Genomic DNA, 22164 nt, shown 5'->3' with positions numbered 1-22164 from the left:
TTAAAACAAGTGGAATGAAATCCACCTTACTACTAGGAAAAAAGGCGAGCTTGTTTTCTCACCTTGAATTCCTAGTGGCCTTTAGCCATGATTTCTTTTCTACCCATTGCTATGATAAGCTTACAATGGCAGGATGAAAGAAGGAATATGCATTTGACATTTCCTCTAATATTGCAAAACCAACTGAATGGTCCTAAGTCAAATGTTTGGAAAAGAACTATGTGTGAGGAGAGGCTGTGACAAGAGACGAGATTGATGGGCACTAATACTGTAGCAATATCAAGCAAGGGATCTATGGCAGATCATGTGACCAGCAAAAGCCCAACCAATAGAGATCCTGTCCAAGGTTAATGACTTTGACTGTGGTTTCCCAGTTTGGTACTGAATTATTTTCTAGAAGCAGGAAAGAGGCTTATCGCTAACACATGACGTAATTAGCATGTGGATAAGGAAGGGAGAAGTAAGGGAACTGATGAGAAGTAAGAGAACCTACGTGGCTTTTTCTAGGAAAAAAGATTCAAGACAGTGGCAAATATTGTATATTGTACAATATTAAGCTCCATGAAGAAGAGCGGACAAGTGCCAAGCAAAATACAGGTAGCCTTCGACTTAACAGTTCATTTAGTGACTGTTTAAAGTTACAACAGCACTGAAAAAAAGTGTCTTATGACAGTTTTTCACACTTACGACCATTGTAACATCACCATGGTCACATAATCAAAATTCAAACGATTGGCAACTGGTTCGCATTTATGATGGTTGCAGTGTCCCGGAGTTAAGCGATCATCCTTTGCGACTTTCTGAGAAGCAAAGTCAACAGGGAAGCCAGATTTGCTTAACAACCTTGTTATTAACTTAACAACCGCAGTGATTCACTTAACAACTGTGGCAAGAAAGGTCATAAAATCGAGCAAAATTCACTTATCAACTGTCTCACTTAGCAACCAGAACTTGGGGCTCAATTGTGCTCATGAGTCGAGGTTTTCCTGTAGTGTTCTGAAAACTGAAACCAGATATCTTTCATTTTTACCCATTTTTTCTGAAGAAGCTTGAGAATGTGTGCTTGTTCCTTCAGTGAAATCAGTGGTCTGAGGAGTTAAATCTGTTTCTACTGGAGTTAACAGGTAAGAAGAACTGGTGAGGCCTGAAGAACTAGAGGTTTCATTGTGCCAGGCTATGGATCCTTGTGTTACATTGTGAGCATTACTGACATCTCTCGGGGTTCGTAATGTCCTCTCCCCATTTAAGCTAGATAGAACTGAAATGGAGGTGCTGTTCAGGTGATAAGTGGAGAAAATGCCGTCTGTACTTGAGCTGCGGCTGCTGTGTGACTGACCATTCTCTTCAACTGAAACAGAAGAGGAAGGAATTAATGTTAGTCCTGATTTTCTCGTAACCATGTACATGAAAACCTTCTATCAATTTTGAAATTAAAAAGTTGCTCTTCACAGCTGCATGAATTTGTATGCACCACTGATCGCGCTGCCTGGTTCCAAATAGGCCATGGCCCGGTAGTGGGCCACAGCCTGGGGATTGGGGACCCCTGGTCTTGTGGTTAAGGTACCAGACTAGAAAGTGGGAGACTGGGAGTTCAAGTCCTGCCTTAGCCATGAAGGCATTCTCTTTCAGCCCAACTCAGGATTGTTGTTGTGGGGAAAACAGGAAGCGGAAGAGGTGTTGAGTTCTTTGTAATTAAGTGGGATACAAATAAATAAAAATAAAAAATAGAGTAGAACTGTAGGATGAATACATAACCTTGTTATACATCATTCCATGACAAAAAGGATTGGAAGGTATTGCCATGCACACAGTAATTTTCACGTTGCTATGCTTTGTTTCCAGGGACATAACACTTTGCTTTCTTCTTTATTTGCATTGGGCAGTTTAAGTTCCTAACCAACTTCCACTGACATCAGCATTAATTGGCTCTCAATTTCTGGGATCACTGGATTGCTTATGATAAACTCTTATCACCATAATGAAACAGTATTTTCTCTCACAACAGACCAACGCTTGTCCAAATCTGTAAGCAATCACACTTATTTCCAATTAAATTGGTACCATTCATTTTCACCTTAATTACACTATACTTTGGCAGTGGACTGTTCTATAAAAACTAGCAGCATCTATATACCACTAAAACTCTTTGTGTTGGTTTGTCACCTTCAATTGGGTGAAATTGAAAGGTATTGGGTAACAAGATAACCAAGATAGCTCAAATGGATTAACAATCCATGACTTCCGTGGGAATGAAATTTGGAAAACCTGTGGCCGCTACAGTACCACTGTGTCTTCCAACTATATTTCTCAGAAATCCTGTAGATTGCATAGTACAAGGAAAGATGGGAGGGCCATATCCCTTCCCTCTTTTCTGCCTTCCTCTGGCTCCAACATTCAACTGGTTGGTAGTATAGCACAATAGGAGAGCAGCAATTGGTCGCTTTGGGACTGGGGATGAAATGTAATTCTTAATGGCAGTGAGCAGTAAGGAAAGGATTAGGGGGTGACTCAGATGCCTCCTGGCAAGATGGGGCTCAGCGGGGACCACGGATGGTTGATGGGTGAGCCCTCTTTGTCCCTGAAGGGAGAAGGGCCTTGGGGATATGCCAAGATGAGGAGCAAGAATGCAATTTTCTCGTGGTGCACAGCTCCTTTTGTTTCCCTCCTCCCTCCCAGAAAAGTAGCAAGCAGTTCCACAGGTCAGCCGAGGAAGAGAAGCAGTGATTTCAAACCTCCCTGCCAACTTCTCACAAACAAAATCAATGGAGAAGCTGGCAGGAAGCCAGAAATTGCTCCCACCCCCCCTGCTTTTTGCCCACCTGTGGTCATTCCATTATTCCCCCACCCACCCAGAACTGTGGGATTCAAAAAAAATTTTTACTAATGGTTCTGTGGGCATGGCTTGGTGAGCATGGTAGGGGAAGACGACTGTAAAATCTCCATTCAGAGGTGGTATTTGCCGCTTCTCCGAACTACTCAAAATTTCCACTAGAACTGGCCAGAACCAGCCAGAACCTGCTGAATACCACCTCTGGCCAGGTAGTGCTGCTAAAGAAACAAGGAATTTGATAAAAATCAAACTACTTTACTGTTTATACTATAATCTAAACAAATTCATCATTAAAAAGTGTTTTTAATTTCTTTCACGTATTAATTATAGGAATTAAACAAATCCATCTTTATTATGGTCTGTAGATTAACAAAAATATATGAACCCATAAGATCTCAAAATGCATAGAAATCTCAGCAATTGATGTTTCTGTGAGAGTTTTATCTTATTCTATCACGTTTGTATTATCTCTTACACAAACCCAAAACAAATAATTTAGGGGTGAAGGTAATTTGCCTTTGAGTTATTATATTCTTCACTGCTGGCAACCACCTGGACAAGTCCTTCACTTTTTGCTTGGCAAGGTTTGTTTTTGGAAGTGATTTGCCCTTATCTGTCTTCTAAGATTGAGAGGAAGGCCCAGGCCCAACTGGCTTCATGTCTAAGCTGGACTAGAACTCAACACCTGTGTTTCTAGTCTGGTGCCTCAACCACTACACCAAACTGGCTCTTCAAAATAATAAAAATAAATTCAGTCTTCTGAAAACTTTATCCTTTACCTGTTGTTTTTGAAGGAGCCTGAGAAGATATAAGCATTCCTTCAGTAAAATCAGCGTCTTCAGGTAACAAACCTGGGCTGATCTCTTCTGGAGTTTTTATATGAAAAGAATGAGCAAAATCTGAATTGCTGGAGATGGTAGCATTGGCAACAGTGGACGTTTGTGTGTCACTTTCAAAACTGCTGACATCCCTTACAGTTTGTAGTGTACTTCTTTCATCTCTTTTTGATAGACTTGAAACATCTCTCTGAAAAGTGGAAATTTTCTCTTTAGAAGAACTGCTCCTCAAATGGCTACCTTCTGCAGCTGAAAAGCAACAGTAAATATTTAGATACACCACCTGCCAGCAATGAATGAAGACCATGTTTTGGTAAAAACCAAACTATTGGTAAAAATTAATTTCAAATGGGAGAATATCTTTAGCCTGAAAAATAAATTTTAAACATTATTATGACAAGTAAATGTGTGTATGTGTGTGTGTCATAAGGTTTTAAACCATCCTGTCATTACATAAATAGAAAGTTAATAAATGTATTCAGGTCTTGTTATGTTTATTTCATAATATGCATATTATTAATTTTGAAAAAAAGTGTTTTCCCATGAATCACTTTTGCAACTGGATGCATCTCATGACTTAATAGCGCGAGTTCCTAACCTTCGAGAAGAAATTTGGGGATTGTGATGTAGTGATGAAGGAGGAGAGAGAATCTGATCCACTGGTTTCAGATGATGGACATATTTACCTCAGAAGTTTATTTTAATTGTTGTGTGGAGCAGATTAGCACATTAAAACATCTGTATAGCCCATACAATATGTAATAGTACATGCCCTATTTCCACACATATTTGCAAGCACTCAGAACTTTATTAACATTTTAATTCAATTTATCGTATGTTCAGATTCACCTTCAAATAACCCTAATATTTTTACTAATTTTATACCAAGATTAAATGATTAGATATAAGCATCCTAAAATGTTTTAAGATTACTGTATCAGTTCAAACCAGTTCTAAAGACAAAATTGTCAAGGAGATTAATAGTATCATTCATTTTAGCCCTAATTTCACCTTAGAGAGAAAGAAAGAAAAAACGCTGAGTACCCTTTGACATTAAAAAACTCAGTTTACACTTTTTTTGGAATTATATTTTATTCATAAAGCAGGTATAATAAGATACCATCAGCAACTGTTCCATGACAAGGAAAGGAGAAGAATCTAAATTATTACCACAGTGAAATTCCATCATTAAAATAGAGTATAAGATAAGTACATTCCAATGCTAGAATGTCAGGAAAAATAGCATGATCCATTGATTTACAAATGTGCTTGAGCCTAATGTTCTACAACAGATGGAGTTAAATCTAGGTGTGGATAATGCTAGGGACCTCTGGCCTCCAAGGTACTTGATTTCCCTGATTCCTATAACCCACAGCAGTTTCCAGTCCTATGATTTTATGATTCCTCACAAGGACTGGATTCAATGAAGTATAGGATAGGGTACACAGAAGATACATTACAGTATAATATAACGAAAATGGCAATCATCTAGATTTCCCAGTCTGAATTAAAATTATTTGATACAATGAAATCTATTTGGGATATATGTTTTCTCTACATCTCTTCTAGTTATTTATCTTCAGGTCTATGGTACTTTGATAGATAGATAGATAGATAGATAGATAGATAGATAGATAGATAGATAGATAGATAGATAGATAGATACCCTGTTTCTCCAACAATATGGCCTCCCCAATAGGAGTCCCAGCATGTTTTATAGGCATGATAGCCCCCAAATTAAGGCCTATATTAAAACATAGAAATGGGGGGAATGGTGGGGGCTTGATAGAAGTCTTTGTTGCACACCGGATATGGTGCTGCCTGCGTTGACCCCATATGAAGTGCCCACCAACGCCAGTCAACATCCAAGATCGCTGCCGCCGCCCGAAGATGCAAGGGGGAATTAAGTCACCCCAAAAGCGCCAGCCATCAGAAAAAATAAGACCCGGCCTTATTATATGAGAAACACGGTAGATAGATAGATAGATAGATAGATAGATAGATAGATAGATTGATAGATAGATAGACAGACAGACAGACATAGACATAGACATAGACATAGACATAGACATAGAGATATGTATCTATCTCTTTGTGTGTGCAAGAGTCATTTAGGAGTCAAACTGATGGACTATTGGACTACTGCAAGGCAGGTTACATGAAGCTGCCCTTAAAGAGCATCTGGAAGCTGCAGCTGGTACAGAATGCAGTGCTCCAAGCAGTCATATATGCCTCACCATCATGTTACACCTCTGCTCTATGAACAGGGTGCCTGTATGCTTCCAGGTTCAACTGGTTGTATGGTATGAAGGATTTTGAATGCAATTTCCTGCATCTTTGTTTATATTAATAGCTATTTGTTTTCCTGTTTTTTAATGGTTTTAATTGTTTTGCCAAACTATGTGTGCCACCTAGAGTCACAAATGTGAATAAATAAATAAAAATAAATTCAAAAGGCTGGGAATGACCTATACATTCCTTCATGGCATGAGACCAGATTATTTAAGGCCCCCGCGGGTCGGGCGGGGGCGGGGGTGGGAGGTGGTTGGGGGGGGGGTTTGTTTTTTTTTTTTTTTTTTTTTTTTTTGGTGGGGGGGTTGTAGGGGGTTGGGGGGGGGTGTGGCCGTTCGGGGGGGTTGGTCGCTCGGGGGCTGGCGGGTTTTTTTGTTTTGGGGGGTATTTAACACAAAAAGAAGAGGGGGGGGGGGGGGTGCTGCGGTGGGGGCGGGGCAAAAAAGGTGGGGGTTCGGTTTTAGGACCACCTCTTCCTAAAGATGTCTACCCATTCCATTTGGGTTGTCAGAAGACAACTGCTCTGAGTCCCCTTTGTTAAAGAAGGCCATTTGTCAATGATGGTCATTTTAATTGTTTTTTTTTAAACTTCAGCTACTAACTACATGTATGTTTTCATTACTGGTATATGCTACTGGTGTTTTAAACTCTTGTTGGCTGCACAGAATAGTGAATTCGAGATGGGTGGCCAAATAAATTGAAATTGCAAATAATAATAATTAAAAAAACCAGCATATGTTTAATGAACTTCACCTTCAAATGTCTTAGCTGCTTAGCTACTTCCAGTTAAACATCCCAACCTTTTTTTTCTCACTTAATGTGTAATTGTGACATTTTGTTTTTATCTTGATACTTGACAAGGTTCTGAAACTCAGCAAAAAAACCCTAATCTTTACCTGTTGCTTGTGAGGAATCCCAAGGATGTGTACTTTCTGCTTCCATGACATCGGTGAACCCAGGTGATAAATCTTTTTGTCTGGTTTGAACTGGAGTCAACACAGAAGAAGAATCAGTAAGAGCTGAACCGCTGGGTATTTCACTCTGAGAAGCTGTGGATATTGACTCTGGATGGTAAGAACTACTGGTGTACCCCAGAGTCTGTATTATCTTCTTCACACTTCTGTCAGTGTTCTCTGTGTAAAAGTTAGAAGCAATGCTCTCCATATCTGAGTTGCTCTGCTGCTGACCGTTCTGTTCTGAAATGCAGTAGAAAATTAATTGGGGAGGGGGGCATGATAGCAGCATTATACCGTGTTTCTCATATAATAAGGCCGGTTTTTTTTTTTTTTTGAACCCGAAAAAATGGCTAGGCCGTCTTTTCAGGGTGACTTAATTCCTCCCCCTTGCATCTTCGGGCGGGCGGCCGGCTTGGATGTTGACCTTGGTGTTGGTGGGGCACTTCGTATCGGGGTCAACGCAGGCAGCACCATATCCAGGTGTGCAACAAAAGTACTTCCTAACGGCAAGCCCCCCATTCCCCCATTTCGCATGTTTTAATATAGGCCTTAATTTGGGGAGGGCTTAATTTCATTTCATGCCTATAAAACATGCTGGGACTTCCTATTGGGGAGGCCATATTGTTGGAGAAACAGGGTAGTATTTGAGGGCTGCCACAAAAGAGGGGTCAAATTATTCTCCAAAGCATCAGAGGGCAGGACAAGAAACAATGGTTGGAAACTAACCAAAGAGAGGAGAACCTGGAAACTTCCTAACAGTGGGGACAATTAACCAGTGGAACAGCTTGCCTACAGAAATCATGGGCGCTTCATCACTGGATATTTTTAAGAAGAGTCTAGACAGTCACTTATCTAAAATGGTATAGGTGCTTGAGGAGGGGACTGGACTAGAAGACCTCCAAAGTCTATTCTGTTCTGTTCCGTTCTGTTCCATTCCATTCTATCCCTATCCCTATCCTATTCTAATCCATACAGTTGCAAAGAACCCAAGCAAGTTTTTATTTATTTTCTGGAAAGCCCACGAAAATGCCACTCATTAAAATCCACATAAAGAAACAATTTAAGGTCTCAAAGTTATGTGATATATAACAAAAGCAAAAAGGGATAGAATACCTATCCATACAAATATTACCTGTTCAATACCTCATCTTACTGCCAACCTCTTGTAAGTTCTTTGGTATTCTCTGTCTCTAATGCACTGGGCCTGGTAAATTTATCTATATAGTGTGCTTTCATGAGAATGCAACATGCCATTTTATGTTTGGTGGAAGTAAAATTTCCACCATGGTCTAAAAGTGTGGCTATCAGGATGATCACATTTGTCTTTTCAAATGTATTGTAAGATTGCATGAATGTCAAACTGGAGAACAACAGAACAGCTTAGGAAATCTATCAATGTTTTAAAAGGTATGTATAAAAAATTAGAACATGGTTCTAATCTGAAAATAGTTATTGTTGGGTATGGTAAATTAGCCCCAATTGTTTTGATCTTAATTTCATTATACCAACAGTACTAGCAACAATTAAAGATTTACATTTACATTATACAGTTTCTCTTTTTTTTTCAGAATAGCTTATTTTTAGTGAACAGTACTATTTTAATAATCAATGTTCAGGAGAATTTGACAAGATAAAAACATGTATCTTTTAAACCAATTTAAAATTAAAATGTGTCAACTTTTAAACACTTCTTTCATGATTTACTATAATCATATTTATTTAGAAGAATTAGTGAATGGATAATTTTATTACAAACAACTATCAATATTATTAGTACAGTTCTATGATCTATTACCGCAGGGGTCCCCAACCACCGGGCGCGGACCGTGCCGGGCCGTGGAGCACTCTTTACCGGGCCGCAAAGAAAAAAAATTTAAAAAATGGCGGCTTTCTTCGCCTTCGGTGAATGCTGCTGGGATCGGGATCAAGGACACAAATGAAAGAAGGGGAGGGAGGAAGCAACGAAGCCTGTCCTGCTCTCTGGCTCAGCTCTCTCAGTCGCTTTCTCGCTCCTCCACCAGCCCAGGAAGAAACTGCTTCAAAGAAGCCGGGCTTTCCTGTCGCCGCAGCTTCCCGAAGCGCCCGTTTCACCCCACCCCACCCGCCCGCCCGCCCGCTCGCTCAGCGGTTCAATCCACAGTGCTCCGTTCTGCCTGCCTGCCTGTCTGGTTGTTTGGGAGCAGCCGCTGAGAATAATAACTATTCACCTCTTTTTATCAGCCGAAGCTGCTCCGAAAGCGAAGAAGGCAGGCAGGCAGGCAGGTAGAACGGAGCACTGTGGATTGAACCGCGAGCGGGCGGGCAGGCGGGGTGGGGGTGAAATGGGCGCTCGGGAAGCTGTGGCGACAGGAAAAGCCACCCCACCCCCACCCCGGCTTCTTTGAAGCAGTTTCTTCCTGGGCTGCTGTAGGAGCGATAGAGTGACTGAGAGAGGGCGAGGCAGACACCTGAGGGAGGAGGAGACACCTGAGGGATGGGGCTGAGGAGGCAGGACCAAGGCGCTCCTGAACTTGGTGGTTTGCTGGCAGGCGTTTATTACCCGACTAGGTAACAACATCAGATGTTACCTAGTCAGGTAATGAAGCGTCTGCAAAGCAAACTACCAAAGTCGGATTCTCTCTCCTCCCTCCCCCGGTCCTTGAAAAAATGTTTCTGCTTGAAACCGGTCCCTGGTACAAAAAGGTTGGGGACCACTGTATTACCGTATTACAGGTGAAATGTTTTTCTCTAACCTTATAAACAGGACTTTGTTTCCTTACTGTCAATTATTACAGTTTTTCAGAAATTTTCCCAATAATCAGTGCCATCTCTTTCAAATTAAAACTTGTAATAGGAAATCTAATGTATGCATTAGTATTATCTTTAATGCTTTACAAAATAATAACTCAGTCTGCCCCCATGCTTTAAACTTTGTCATACATATTATTCTGGACTAGAACCAACTTCAAACTAGATTTTATTGTCCCATTAAAGAAGATGCAATTATTTCATTCATCTTCATCTCCTAGTGACTTCAGTTTATTGCATCTTTTTAAATAATCTGCTTGTTTTTTATCAGGTTTTCTTGTTTAATATCCACCCCAAATATTTTCATTTTATCTTTATCCCAGGTAGCCTTAGCAAGGCTTGAAATCCAGAAGAAACAAGAGGATTTTCTTTATTTACCTGTAGGAGCCTGAGAAAATGTAAATGCTTCTTTAGTGACAACAAAATTCCTGCGCGACAAATCCATTTTTTCAGTCTTTTCTGGTCTGGATGAAAGCCTTGAAGAGCTGGAAGCGTTAGCAGTGGTGAATGTTTGTGTTACATTCTTGGACTTCTCTTCATCTCTGACTAATACTTTTGAAACAGTCACACTGTCCAAGTGAGAACTAGATATTTTGCTCTCTGTATTTGATTTGCTGTTCATCTGTTTAGTCCCTTCCATGACTGAAATATATCAATGAAAAGATGGCATGAATTTCCAGGCTGAATTAACATAATGCTTTTTACCTAATGGATATTCATATATATTTGGTAGAAAACATTAGTTCTGTTGGGAATAGATGTTTTATTGTTTATGAAAAAGATCAATGAGAACTAAGACATAAAACTTATAATGATGACATTTAAATTTTCATTTACATAAGCTTCTCAGAATCAATTGATTATTGGAGCAGCATATAAACCTATGAAAAATATATAAACAAATAGATAAGGAATTATACATACATAAAGAAACCAATCCAATTCTATGTCTAGTAATTGTCACAACATACCAAATATTTATTTGTAATTAAATCTCTCAGGGTTTTTTCCACATCTGATGGAACATACAGTACATGTCTTTTCAAGAAAAGTTATTCCAGATTTTAATACATCATTTAATGTTTTGAGATTTTGCTTGTGTTAATTATCTGATATTTTTATCATATATAAGACCAACTCAAGTTATCTCTGATGAATATTAACTCGTGATATCTAATCTGCCTTAATTCCTTAAACTAAAAGGGGGGGGGATTTATTCTGTTTCTGATAATATTGAATTTAAAATTAGCTAACGTAGATAAATAGTGAGATTCAAGATATATTATATGCATAGCACACAGGTTTGGTTTATTTACGGTGCTAACCCAGTTGCTTAATCATTTATTGAATAGACCAGATTGGGTTCAACAGTATCCATAAAGCATTATTTAGTAAATTACATCAGCTGAGTTTATTCAAATCAATACAGGTAGTCCGCAACTTACAACAGTTCATTGAGTGAGCATTCAAAGTTACAATGGCACTGAAAAAAGTGACTCTTGATCTTTTTTTTACAGTTATGACCATTGCTGCATCTCCATGGCCAGATGCTTGGCAACTGACTCATACTTATGACCGTTGCAGTGTCCCTGGATCATGTGATCATCTTTTTCAATCTTCTTGCAAATGAAGTCAATGCAGAAGCCAGCTTCACTTAACAATTGTGTTACTGATTCAACAATTGCAGTGATTCACTTAACAATTGTGGCAAGTAAGATCATAACATTTGCCCAAACTCACTTAACAAATGTCTTGCTTAGCTACAGAAATTTTGGACTCAATTGTGGTCATAAATTGAGGACTATCTGTAAGCTCAAGCTAAAATTGAAACCTAGTATATCACTTTATGACCATAATTAAACAACAGAACACAGAATTCAATATGGTGATATGGAGTTGGCCATTACTGTAATTTGGATATCTTTAAAAGAGTGGTGAGAATTTAGGGACAGTTGATCTATTGATGGCTCCCCATCATGAATGCTATATATTACCTCTGGTATAAGTCTTGGGATGCCTCTCTATCTCAGTTGCATTAGAACATGAGCAGAAAGGTGTTTTGCACTTCTCTCTAGTATTTGGGCTTTCCACGGACATCCGATTGGTCACTGAGAAAGGATGAGAATACAGAATGTATGACACTTCTTGCATTTCATACACTTTTGACGGTAACATTTCCCACAACCTGGACACTTAGTTATTTTATTCAACATAGTGTAGTGTAGATCTTCCATATCTTAACTGCAAATATCGAGAAGCCACTAGAGGGCTGTCAAACTCCCAGCCCACGGGGCGGATGTGTCACGTGCTGGCCATGGCCACACCCAGTTTAGCGAAGGGGAAAAAAGTCCCAATAGGTCACATAGTGCCGCCCTGACAATGTGAGTTTGACACCCCTGCACTAGATGATGGTAATGAGGTCTAGAAAATGCTAACTGCATACTATCTGCATACTATCGGCTCTCTGTAATTCAACATAGAGTTAAAATCTAAAATCATTTTTAGTATCCATTTTAATGAAAAAGTGCTTTTTCTACAAAAGTATTCATATCCATAGCTTCTCAAATAGTTCATGGGAATTTTGCTCTAAAGTTTAAAGGTTGCTAATTTCAACAAATTGTTTTTCAATAAATGATATCATAAACAATGAACTTAACATTTATTGTAAAGGATATATTCAACCTGACCAAAAATTAGAAATATATTCCAAGGATTAGAAAAGTAAATATCTCTTTAAGATTGAAAAGAAAATACATAACCAATGGGCAGTTGCTAGTAACTATTCACTTTAGTCTTAATTGCATGGGAAACAAAAACCATAGGAATAATTAAATTAAAGAAAATTGTTTTGAAATTGTTTTGGGCATCTGTTATATATTTCGTATAATAAAGTTGAAAAGGAAACATCAGCAACTGCCTGCATGAAGTTCAGTTGTATCAGGTCTTTGCAGAGATTTGTTACACTTTTAAAATGTTGTTTTACAACTGTTCTAGAATTGTTCATTATTTAGACTCTGAATTTCATCAAGAGAAAAGGTGTCATACAAATGAAGCAGATTATTGTAATTATGAACATAATCATCATTCCTTTTTATTTCAATTTTATTTTGGAATGTAGTTCTTATAATTTCTCAGTATTACCTTCTCTGCATTAAGATAAAGCCAATGTTGGACATATCTAATTTTCTTAAGTGATTCCACCTATTATTAATATGATTTATTTGAATCCAATAAGATAAAAAGAAGATAATTTTGGTAGCCAAATTATCTTTAGTGCTGACATCACTCAATAAAGATGCAACCTTCTGCAACACCTTTACCCTTCCCCAGTATTTGAAGTGAAGATTTATTTAAAACAGTCATGTATACATACTGCTGCTCTTTTTCCCAAAATAACTTGTTTCCCTAGTGATAACTTATTTTTTCCTTTTCTCTTTCCTTTTTTCTGTTCATCTACCATAGAACATCTGGCTTTATCCCAACATGAATAAAAGACTACTCTAAAATCTTGATCAAATGTAAGATCCTTCTCCTCAGTTGTGGGATTCAAATTTTTTCACTACTGGTTCTGTGGGTGTGGCTTGGTGAGCGTGGCAGGGGAAGGATACAGGGAAAATCTCCAGTCAGAGGTGGTATTTGCTGGTTCTCTGAACTACTCAAAATTTCCGCTACCGGTTCTCCAGAACCGGTGAGAACCTGCTGAATGCCACCTCTGCTTCTCCTTTACCTGTAGTTGCTGAAGGAGACTGAGAACTTTCATCAGTGTCATGTGTTGACAGATCCACTTGTTGGGAATCTGCAGGCACTATCATGTAAGAAGAATCACTGGGGTCTGAAGAGCCAGACATTTCAAGGCTAGAGATTGTGGATACAGAACGTGGATTTTGAGAACTTCTGCTCTCTCTGTCAGTTCGTAGTATCTTCTCCCCATTGGTGGGCATTTCAAGGTTAGAGATTGTGAACACAGAATGTGGATTCTGAGAACCTCTGCTGTCTCTGAGAGTTCGTAGTATCTTCTCTCCATTGGTGGACATTTCAGGGTTAGAGACTGAAGATGTGGAATGTGGACCTTGAGAACTGCTGCTCAGTCTGACAGTTTGTAGTATCTTCTCCCCACTGGTGGATATTTCAAGGTTTGAGATAGCAGAAGCAGAAGGTGGACCTTGAGAACTGCTGATGTCTCTGAGAGTTTGTAGTATCTTCCTCCCATTAGTGGACATTTCAAGGTTTGAGATAGCAGATGCAGAATGTGGACCTTGAGAACTGCTGATGTCTCTGAGAGTTTGTAGTATCTTCCTCCCATTAGTGGACATTTCAAGGTTTGAGATAGCAGATGCAGAATGTGGACCTTGAGAACTGCTGATGTCTCTGAGAGTTCGTAGTATCTTTCCCCCATTAGTGGACATTTCAAGGTTTGAGATAGCAGATGCAGAATGTGGACCTTGAGAACTGCTGATGTCTCTGAGAGTTTGTAGTATCTTCCTCCCATTAGTGGACATTTCAAGGTTTGAGATAGCAGATGCAGAATGTGGATCTTGAGAACTGCTGATGTCTCTGAGAGTTCGTAGTATCTTTCCCCCATTAGTGGACATTTCAAGGTTTGAGATAGCAGATGCAGAATGTGGACCTTGAGAACTGCTGATGTCTCTGAGAGTTCGAAGTATCTTCCCTCCATTGGTGGACATTCCAAGGTTTGAGATAGCAGATGCAGAATGTGGACCTTGAGAACTGCTGGTGTCTCTGAGAGTTTGTAGTATCTTCCTCCCATTAGTGGACATTTCAAGGTTTGAGATAGCAGATGCAGAATGTGGATCTTGAGAACTGCTGATGTCTCTGAGAGTTCGTAGTATCTTTCCCCCATTAGTGGACATTTCAAGGTTTGAGATAGCAGATGCAGAATGTGGACCTTGAGAACTGCTGATGTCTCTGAGAGTTCGAAGTATCTTCCCTCCATTGGTGGACATTTCAAGGTTTGAGATAGCAGATGTGGAATGTGGACCTTGAGAACTGCTGAAGTCTCTTATAGTTTGAAATATCTTCTCCTCACTTCTGTTGGATATGTTCAGGATTTTCATATAATCCATATCAGGACTGGAAATTCTTTTCTCTGTGTTGGAGTTTCTGTTTAACTGATGAGTATCTTTCATAAATGAAACATAGAAAAAGAAATTAGACATGCAACCTACATATTGGACAGGATCTCTCAAAGTGTATTCATATAGTAATTATATTTCTGCAAATATAATTGAAGGCTGGTTAATTTCTCATGCTTCTAATCTGACAAAAATTTGAAACATCTGGGAAAGAAGCAATGATTCAGAGTGTTAATAAAAAACTTTAACCTTGAAACAGGTGCAAGTAAAACATTACTGTGAAATATCCCAAATGTAGTGGCATAAGAATGCAGAGAGAATGACAGGAAGACCCAAACACATTGTCCCTTGTCCATGTTGTAATTAATGTTAGAAAATTCTTATTGCTCTACTTCAACACAATGATATATCAAACAGAAGTGAGATTAACTTCTGACTAAATCTCTGCATGTTGAATTAAAGCTTCACATAATTAATGAGTTGAGTACAAAGCACACATAAATTAAGCTAAAATCAGGATATCAGGCAGAATAAGATCCACAATCTGCTTCACACATCATGTTTGTTATGACTCAGTGTGATATGTGACATTACCCTAAGAATAAAATCATAGTGGTTTTTCTTTCTACATGTTAGGATAATGCTCAGTTAGCTTGTCTGGAACGAGTCCATGTGATCACTCAATGGCCCAAATGCCCAACCCAAATCTCCAAATCTCAAATGATTTCAATGATCTCTCTATAAAGGTATCAATGTGTTTAATATTTTTGTTTCATGAAGGCTGCAGACATCCAGCCAGCGTTCTAGTGTTGGGGGGAGGGGGCACCATGTTGAATACTCCAGTATGACTGTTTATATTACTCGCTTTTCTTCTTTTTAAATGCAGAAATTGAAATATTCAAGAAATCAACATAAAGAAAGCCAGTAGAAATTAATAAACCCAGAGCAACACACCTTCAGGTTAGCTCTGCCCCACATGTCAGATTTGTGCCAAGCAGTGCTGGCAAAAACATTCTCATGGGGTGAACAAAGCTGGCATTGTTATTATAACCTTATCCATTTTAAGCTATAAAGTCCAGTCAGTGCAAGACTAATATGTTCTGCATGGTCTTAATGATCTCATTTAATGGGATGCAATACTCCAGCAGAAATTATTTGCTTGTTTGTGGATTTCATGTATGTCAAAAGAATCTATTTCTCTGAACTCAGCAAGCTGCGCACTCAGACTTTTACAGGTTGCCAAGCTACAACTCTAAAAATGTGAGAGAGATGGATTTGAATTATTTGACAACTGTGTGGAGTAACTGCAAGCAGAAAAACCTTCAAAATGCTTCGTTGAAGGCCTCTTTGAGTCCTGACAGTATTTCTCTCACATAAACTGGGGAAAACAAATAAAAGAAAAAGCAATCTTCCATAGAAAAGAGCAGCTGTAGAAATACCAATTTAAAAAGATACGATGCTTGCCAAATTGTGTTACTTGGCAGACTTATTCCTGATAATTTCATGCTCCATTTTGAAAAGAATAAGATACAGCAAGGAGAGCTACAAAAAGGGGGCAGATCCGAGGTATATATATTAAATGTTATTGTTATTATTATTGTTGTTGTTATTGTTATTATTCCCAGTGAAGGTTTCCAGACCTAGGGCCTTACACCCTAAATCAACAAAACGAAAGGCAAAACAGGAGCCTATCCACATATGAAAAAAGACAAACAGTTCTGCACTTTAAATGTATTTCATTTTGACATCTAGATTGAGAAAGTATTAATATTTTCCAGCGATTATTGAGACAAAGATGGGGATTTTTTACCTGATAATTATAGATTTTCCCCGGTTTAGTTTACTCATTTTATATTCCGTCCTACCCAGTCCATTTTATATCAACTGAAGTGTCAGGAGGACTGTCTTAAAAGAAATAGGTCTGCATCAAGAAGATTGTAGAAATTAATTTTGATCCAGAACAGATATGGGTAAGTATGACCATAGTTGAGCAACCCAGGACTGATGGCAACTGGCACAGTAAAGGCAACAGTGAAAAATGTTTCACACCACCAATTGCAGTTTGGAAATCTGCAACATGGAGGATTAAGGAGCATTTTAGACTGTGGGTTTACTCTTAAAGAGGAAATGCAGACCAAACTAGCACATTCTGAATCTCTGATTGCCTACTGAACAACAACACATTTGACTTAATGTGACATAATGATCCAGATTTAATGTCACCCTCTCACTTTCATCCAATCCATTACAGGTAGTCCTTGACTTACAACAGTCCATTTAGTGACCCTTCAAAGTTACAACGGCATTGAAAAAAGTGAGTTATTACTATTTTTCACTATTATGACCTTTGTACACGACCACCATGATCATGTGATCAAAATTCAGATGTTTGGCAGCTGGTTCACACTTATGACCGTTGCTGTGTCCCAGGGTTATGTGACCCCCTTTTTGCAACCTTCTGAGAAACAAAATCAATGGGGAAGCCAGATTCACTTAACAACCAGGTTACTAACTTATCAACTGCAATGATTCACCTAACAACTGTTGCAAAGAAAGGTCGTAAAATGGGGCAAAACTCATTTAACAAATATCTCCCATAACCACAGAAATTTTGGGCTCAATGTTGGTCATAACTCGAGCACTATCTGTACCAAATTGGAGCTATGTTCTAGAGCAGAATTTTGACAAGTACCCAGCCCTATTCTTTGTAGTCTTTTTTAAATTATGCTGTCAATTATAGGTGGTAGTCTACCATTGTTTTAAGGCAGATAACCCAAAGAAACCTTTATATGAATTCTAGAAAAACAGTTTAAGAAAAAAAAAGGGGGGGGAGGAAAACTCTTGCTCCAAAATAGGTGTCACACCTCCCTCCATTTGCATCCATATTGCTATTCTTGCAATCCAAGATTGCCATGAAATATAAAATGCAAACTCAAGGCCACCAAAAGTTTCCCCACCCTGCTGTATCCCCTGCTTTTTCTGACAGTAAGGAATAGAAAATATAGAAAGATACATACTGGTTTGTGGAGAAGTATAAGGCCAAGTAAGCACAATCCTTGTTAAAGAATCAGGCTGTTTGGCATTTGATGTCCTATTTTGGGGTATTGGAAATGTTACATGAGATGACCATTGGATTTGACCAGAAGATGTAGCAAGTTCTTTTTGAGTAGCTGGCCCTTTTCCAGTGAAGTTCTCTCTAAGAAAGCGGGAAGTCCTTTCTGAACTCTGACTGGGTGTTGCTGAACTGCCCATGTCTGGAATATGGAAACCGGACATTGTGCTGTCTTCAACCCAGGTATTAGCTGTATGGTAGTTGCTCCCAATGGCTAAAATAAGAAACAAGACTGTTTCATTATGTCCTTCATTGGTTTATGATTTAAATTTCGAGAGCTGGCCACTTATCAATTACTCTGAGTGGCTAACAAAAAACTTTTTTTACTTTTGAGTGCCATCCAGAGTCCACTGGAATTTGATTGCCAGTAAATTTAAACAAATAAATAATAATTTTTGAAATGAACAATGCATTGAAATCTGTAATAAAAGACAGTTATACTGAGGAAATAAAATCTTTTAAATGTAAATATAATAACAGTAGTAGTACAGTAACAGCGTACAGCAAGCTTTTCTATTTTACTTGTGTTTTTTAATGCAAAGCATTAAACAGTAAAACATTAATAAACTTTAATCCTGGGTAAGTTGAGGGGATGAGGAGAAATAGACTATTTTTATTCCAATATTTTTCTCATTAAAACATGCATTAATCTGCTCCTCACTGTCATGTCTCCACTCAGAAATGAAGCCTCTATATTTTTACCCATGCGTATACCTAGAGCAGGGGTATCCAACCTTGACAACTTTAAAATTTGTGGACTTCAGTTCCCAGAACTGATGGCTGGCTGAAGAATTCTGGGAGTTGAAGTCTGCAAGTCTTAAAAGTTGCCAAGTTTGGTGACCTCTGGACTAGAGTATAAGATTCTAAACATAAAGGGTACAAGAATGGAGATCTCGTCTGTTTCTTCCCATTTGGGCAGGAGAACATTTAAGTTCTTATTATTATGTTAAATTCAAGGAGAGAGATATGCTGTAACTGGATATTTGAATTTGGTACACACGTTTTTGATTGATTGATATTTTATATTTGATTTATTTTGTGGGTGGATCTTTATTTTGGGGGGCGGGGGTGTACTTCGGTACCATGTACCTTCTGGCATCATAGCATACAAATAAATAAATAAATAATGTTGTGCTATGCTTAATAATTAGCCATTTTATTTTTGAAAAGTGTGTTCAGTTATCGTATCCATATTATGAAAATATCCACAAACACATTTTCAAAACTAATGGTTGCCTAATCATGCAATACATTATATTGTTTCAGTGTCTCTCCCCCAACTCACCTGAATGTTTTTCCTCCAAAAATGGAGAATTTGCTGTCTTGAGAAAATGCTTCCTTGAAGTCACTGATTCAGATTCGGCAATACCTGCCATATTTCGTGAGGCACTTGCTTGCTTGGTTTGTATTATTTGAGATAACTGTGATGTCACATTCACAGATCTGATTATTTTGGCATTAGATGTGGTACTTCCTGTTGCAGCTACAGATGCTGAAGCTAAATTGGTCCACAACGTCCTTACTTTATTATTTCCAGATGTACTGGTTGCATCTAGACTTTGTATATAGGAAGTGGAAATCTTTGCTTCAGTGTTTGGACTTTCTACATCCTTTTGTCTGGTCATAATGGCTGATGATAAAATGAAGAAGAAGAGAACAGAAACAAGGCTTAGGTGAAATCTAATGACTCCAAGCAAGTATGTTTATTGATGGATGGCAGACATTTGCATTTGAATCTTAATATATGACTGTGCCAAAGGAAATTTGGCAGAAAAACCTGGATGGAAACTAATCAAGGAAAGAAGCAACCTGGAATTAAGGAGAAGCTTTCTAACAATGAGGACAATTAACCAGTGGAACAGCTTGCCTTCAGATGTTGTGGATGCTTCATCACTGAAGGATTTTAAGAAAAGATTGATTAGACACTTGCCTGAAATGGTATATAGCAGGGATCCCCAACCTTTTCGACGCCGCGGCCCGGTTCGGCGTCAGCTGGGCGCCGCGGCCCGGTTCGGCGTCAGCTGGCGCCGCCATCTTTTGGCGAAAAATCACTCCGGTGGCGTCACGGAAGTGATTTTTCAAATCAAATAGCGGCGCCAGCGCTTCTGGTGAGCTTTTTCGGGTAGAAATGGCTTTCTACCGGAAAAGCTCACCAACGCTGGCGCCGCCATCTTTTTGACGAAAAATTGCTTTTTACCAAAAAGATGGCGGCGCCAGCAACCAGCGCCCGGTAAGGCTTGTTCCGCGGCCCGGTACCGGTCCGCGGACCGGCGTTGGGGACCCCTGGTATATAGAGCTTCCTCCTTGAACACGGCATTGAACTATAAGACCTCTAAGGTCCCTTCCACCTCTATTCTGACTGATATAAGTTTGAGTGTATGCCTCTATATAGGACTAAGTATGGATAATAGGTTGCATATATGCTCATGAATGGTAAAAAGTAAGATCCATGTTGGTCATATGCATGTTGGTGGTATAGGATCTACTAAGTCCCATCTTATGCCTTCCTTGCCTTAGCCCTTGGAGTGTGAAGTTCGGTCTACAAACATCCCCCATTCATGGAAACAGTTTCTGAAGCTCACTTAGGTAGCAGACTAATATTCGTGGACTTTCTTGGACTTTCTTTTCCTGGCTCTGCTCCTGTCACTATGATCTCCTAAATCTTGACTTTGGTTATGGTCGAGCGCCTTCTTATTACCCTGTTTTTCTCCATGTTCTGGTTCTTTTGCAGCTGATTGCTGGCTGAAGTACTAAGCCCCTTAAACCAGATTATATGAACAATAGAAATGATTGTAAGTTCCTGTTTGTTTCATATTTCTCATTTCTAGAACATCCATAGGATTAAACAAGCAGAACATACAGGGCTTTAATTAAGTTGTTGTTTTTTTCATAACATACCAGCATCTGTGTTGTTTTTTTTCAAATAAACACATATCCCAACATCACCAGACCCTTTCGTTTTTGTATTTCCTCATTCTGTGAGAACCCTAACATTCATGAATGACATGAATGGAATTTATCTTGGTTTTCTAATATCACACATACACACACACACACACACACACACGAATTTAACCATTTTCCCCATCCATACAAAAGGGTGGTTAAAGAGCATTTGAGGGTAGTCACCAGAAATGGGCATGTTTTGGCAATACTGAGAATTAAAGGTTATCTGTATGGAAAATTGCTTTGACTTCAAACACAGAGGCAGGAAGGTGTGCATCCAAGCAACATATTCTCAGAGTCACGAATGTAAAACTCTGGGAATATGTTGCCTGAATGTGTTGTCTTCCTGCCTCGCCCTTTGAAGTCAAGGTAATTTTCCATCTGGACAACTTGGTATCATGGATTTCCCTCACAAGATGAAAGTCAGCCTTTTAGAAGGGGAGGGACACACAAAAACGATCTGCTTGCTTCTCAAAGTCAACATTCTGCAAAAACAATAAAATAGTTTTATTTTACTGCATGCTTGGCCCTTAAATTAAATAAGTTTAGTTTTAAAAGCACCTGATATATTATCAATGGCTGGGATGGTATTATATTTAGTTTCTTAGAGCTTTTTGTCTTTGTTGTAGCCAACCCAGAATCCTAGTACTACTAGCACTGATGACGTTACCTAGTTGGGGTAACAAAATGTCTTCAAGAAAACAACCAAGCTCAGAGAGAGCAACAAGGATCCTTCATTTCAACCCTGAGAACAAATATTCTCCTTTACTCAACCTGAAATCCATCAGGATTTGGGCGAGTTATAAATATTATTAAATAAGTACTTAACAAATAAAACATGTCCCCACTTAACAAACACTAGTTGGGACCAACAAACACTAATTGAACACTCAGCAATTTGTCTGATACCTGAACTCGGAGCTCAATATCTGATGTGCAGAGAAAACCACTTAAGCAGAATAAAGTAGCTATATGAGCACATGCAAAGGCAAACACACACACACACACCTTTCTCCCTTTGTTTTCAGAAAGGACCTTGATCTCAGTCTGCCTACTGGCAACATCCACAGTGCCTTGTCCCTTTGGCACAGTCGAATGTTACAACTACAATTTTTTGCTTTTACCCAACAGTACCAAAGAGAGTCGGAAGTTGGAACCATTTTATTTTTTTCCTCCTGTTACACTATATCCCTTCTTTTTCCTTTCCTCTCTTCTTACTTTTCCATGTTTTTTTTACTTTATATTTTATACTTCGATAAACTAATTAAAAAAAAAGTTAAAACAGAATGCCTTGTCCCAGCAAGTCTTAACA

General features: G+C 38.8%; 1 protein-coding gene across 4 annotated transcripts in view; it reads right to left on the bottom strand.

Moving 5' to 3' along the window:
- Positions 1–22164, bottom strand: part of HEG1 (heart development protein with EGF like domains 1) — an 84297-nt gene that overhangs the window by 32556 nt on the left and 29577 nt on the right. For 2 of the 4 annotated variants that reach the window (XM_087950189.1, XM_087950190.1), the window contains exons 2-9: positions 19192–19536; positions 17812–18120; positions 13429–14841; positions 11696–11809; positions 10080–10343; positions 6855–7154; positions 3610–3915; positions 1031–1348 (exon numbers count right to left, since the gene is read on the bottom strand). In XM_087950189.1, coding sequence (XP_087806315.1) covers positions 1031–1348; positions 3610–3915; positions 6855–7154; positions 10080–10343; positions 11696–11809; positions 13429–14841; positions 17812–18120; positions 19192–19536 — 3369 coding nt within the window. The remainder of the gene's footprint in view (positions 1–1030; positions 1349–3609; positions 3916–6854; positions 7155–10079; positions 10344–11695; positions 11810–13428; positions 14842–17811; positions 18121–19191; positions 19537–22164) is intronic. The other 2 variants (XM_087950191.1, XM_087950192.1) reach the window with 2 other exon arrangements.

Source organism: Notechis scutatus, chromosome 1, assembly GCF_049901735.1.
Source record: "Notechis scutatus isolate UNSWTSFEM ecotype Mainland chromosome 1, rNotScu1.2, whole genome shotgun sequence".
NCBI lineage: Eukaryota > Metazoa > Chordata > Lepidosauria > Squamata > Elapidae > Notechis > Notechis scutatus.
This window is presented reverse-complemented; position numbering and strand designations above follow the sequence as displayed.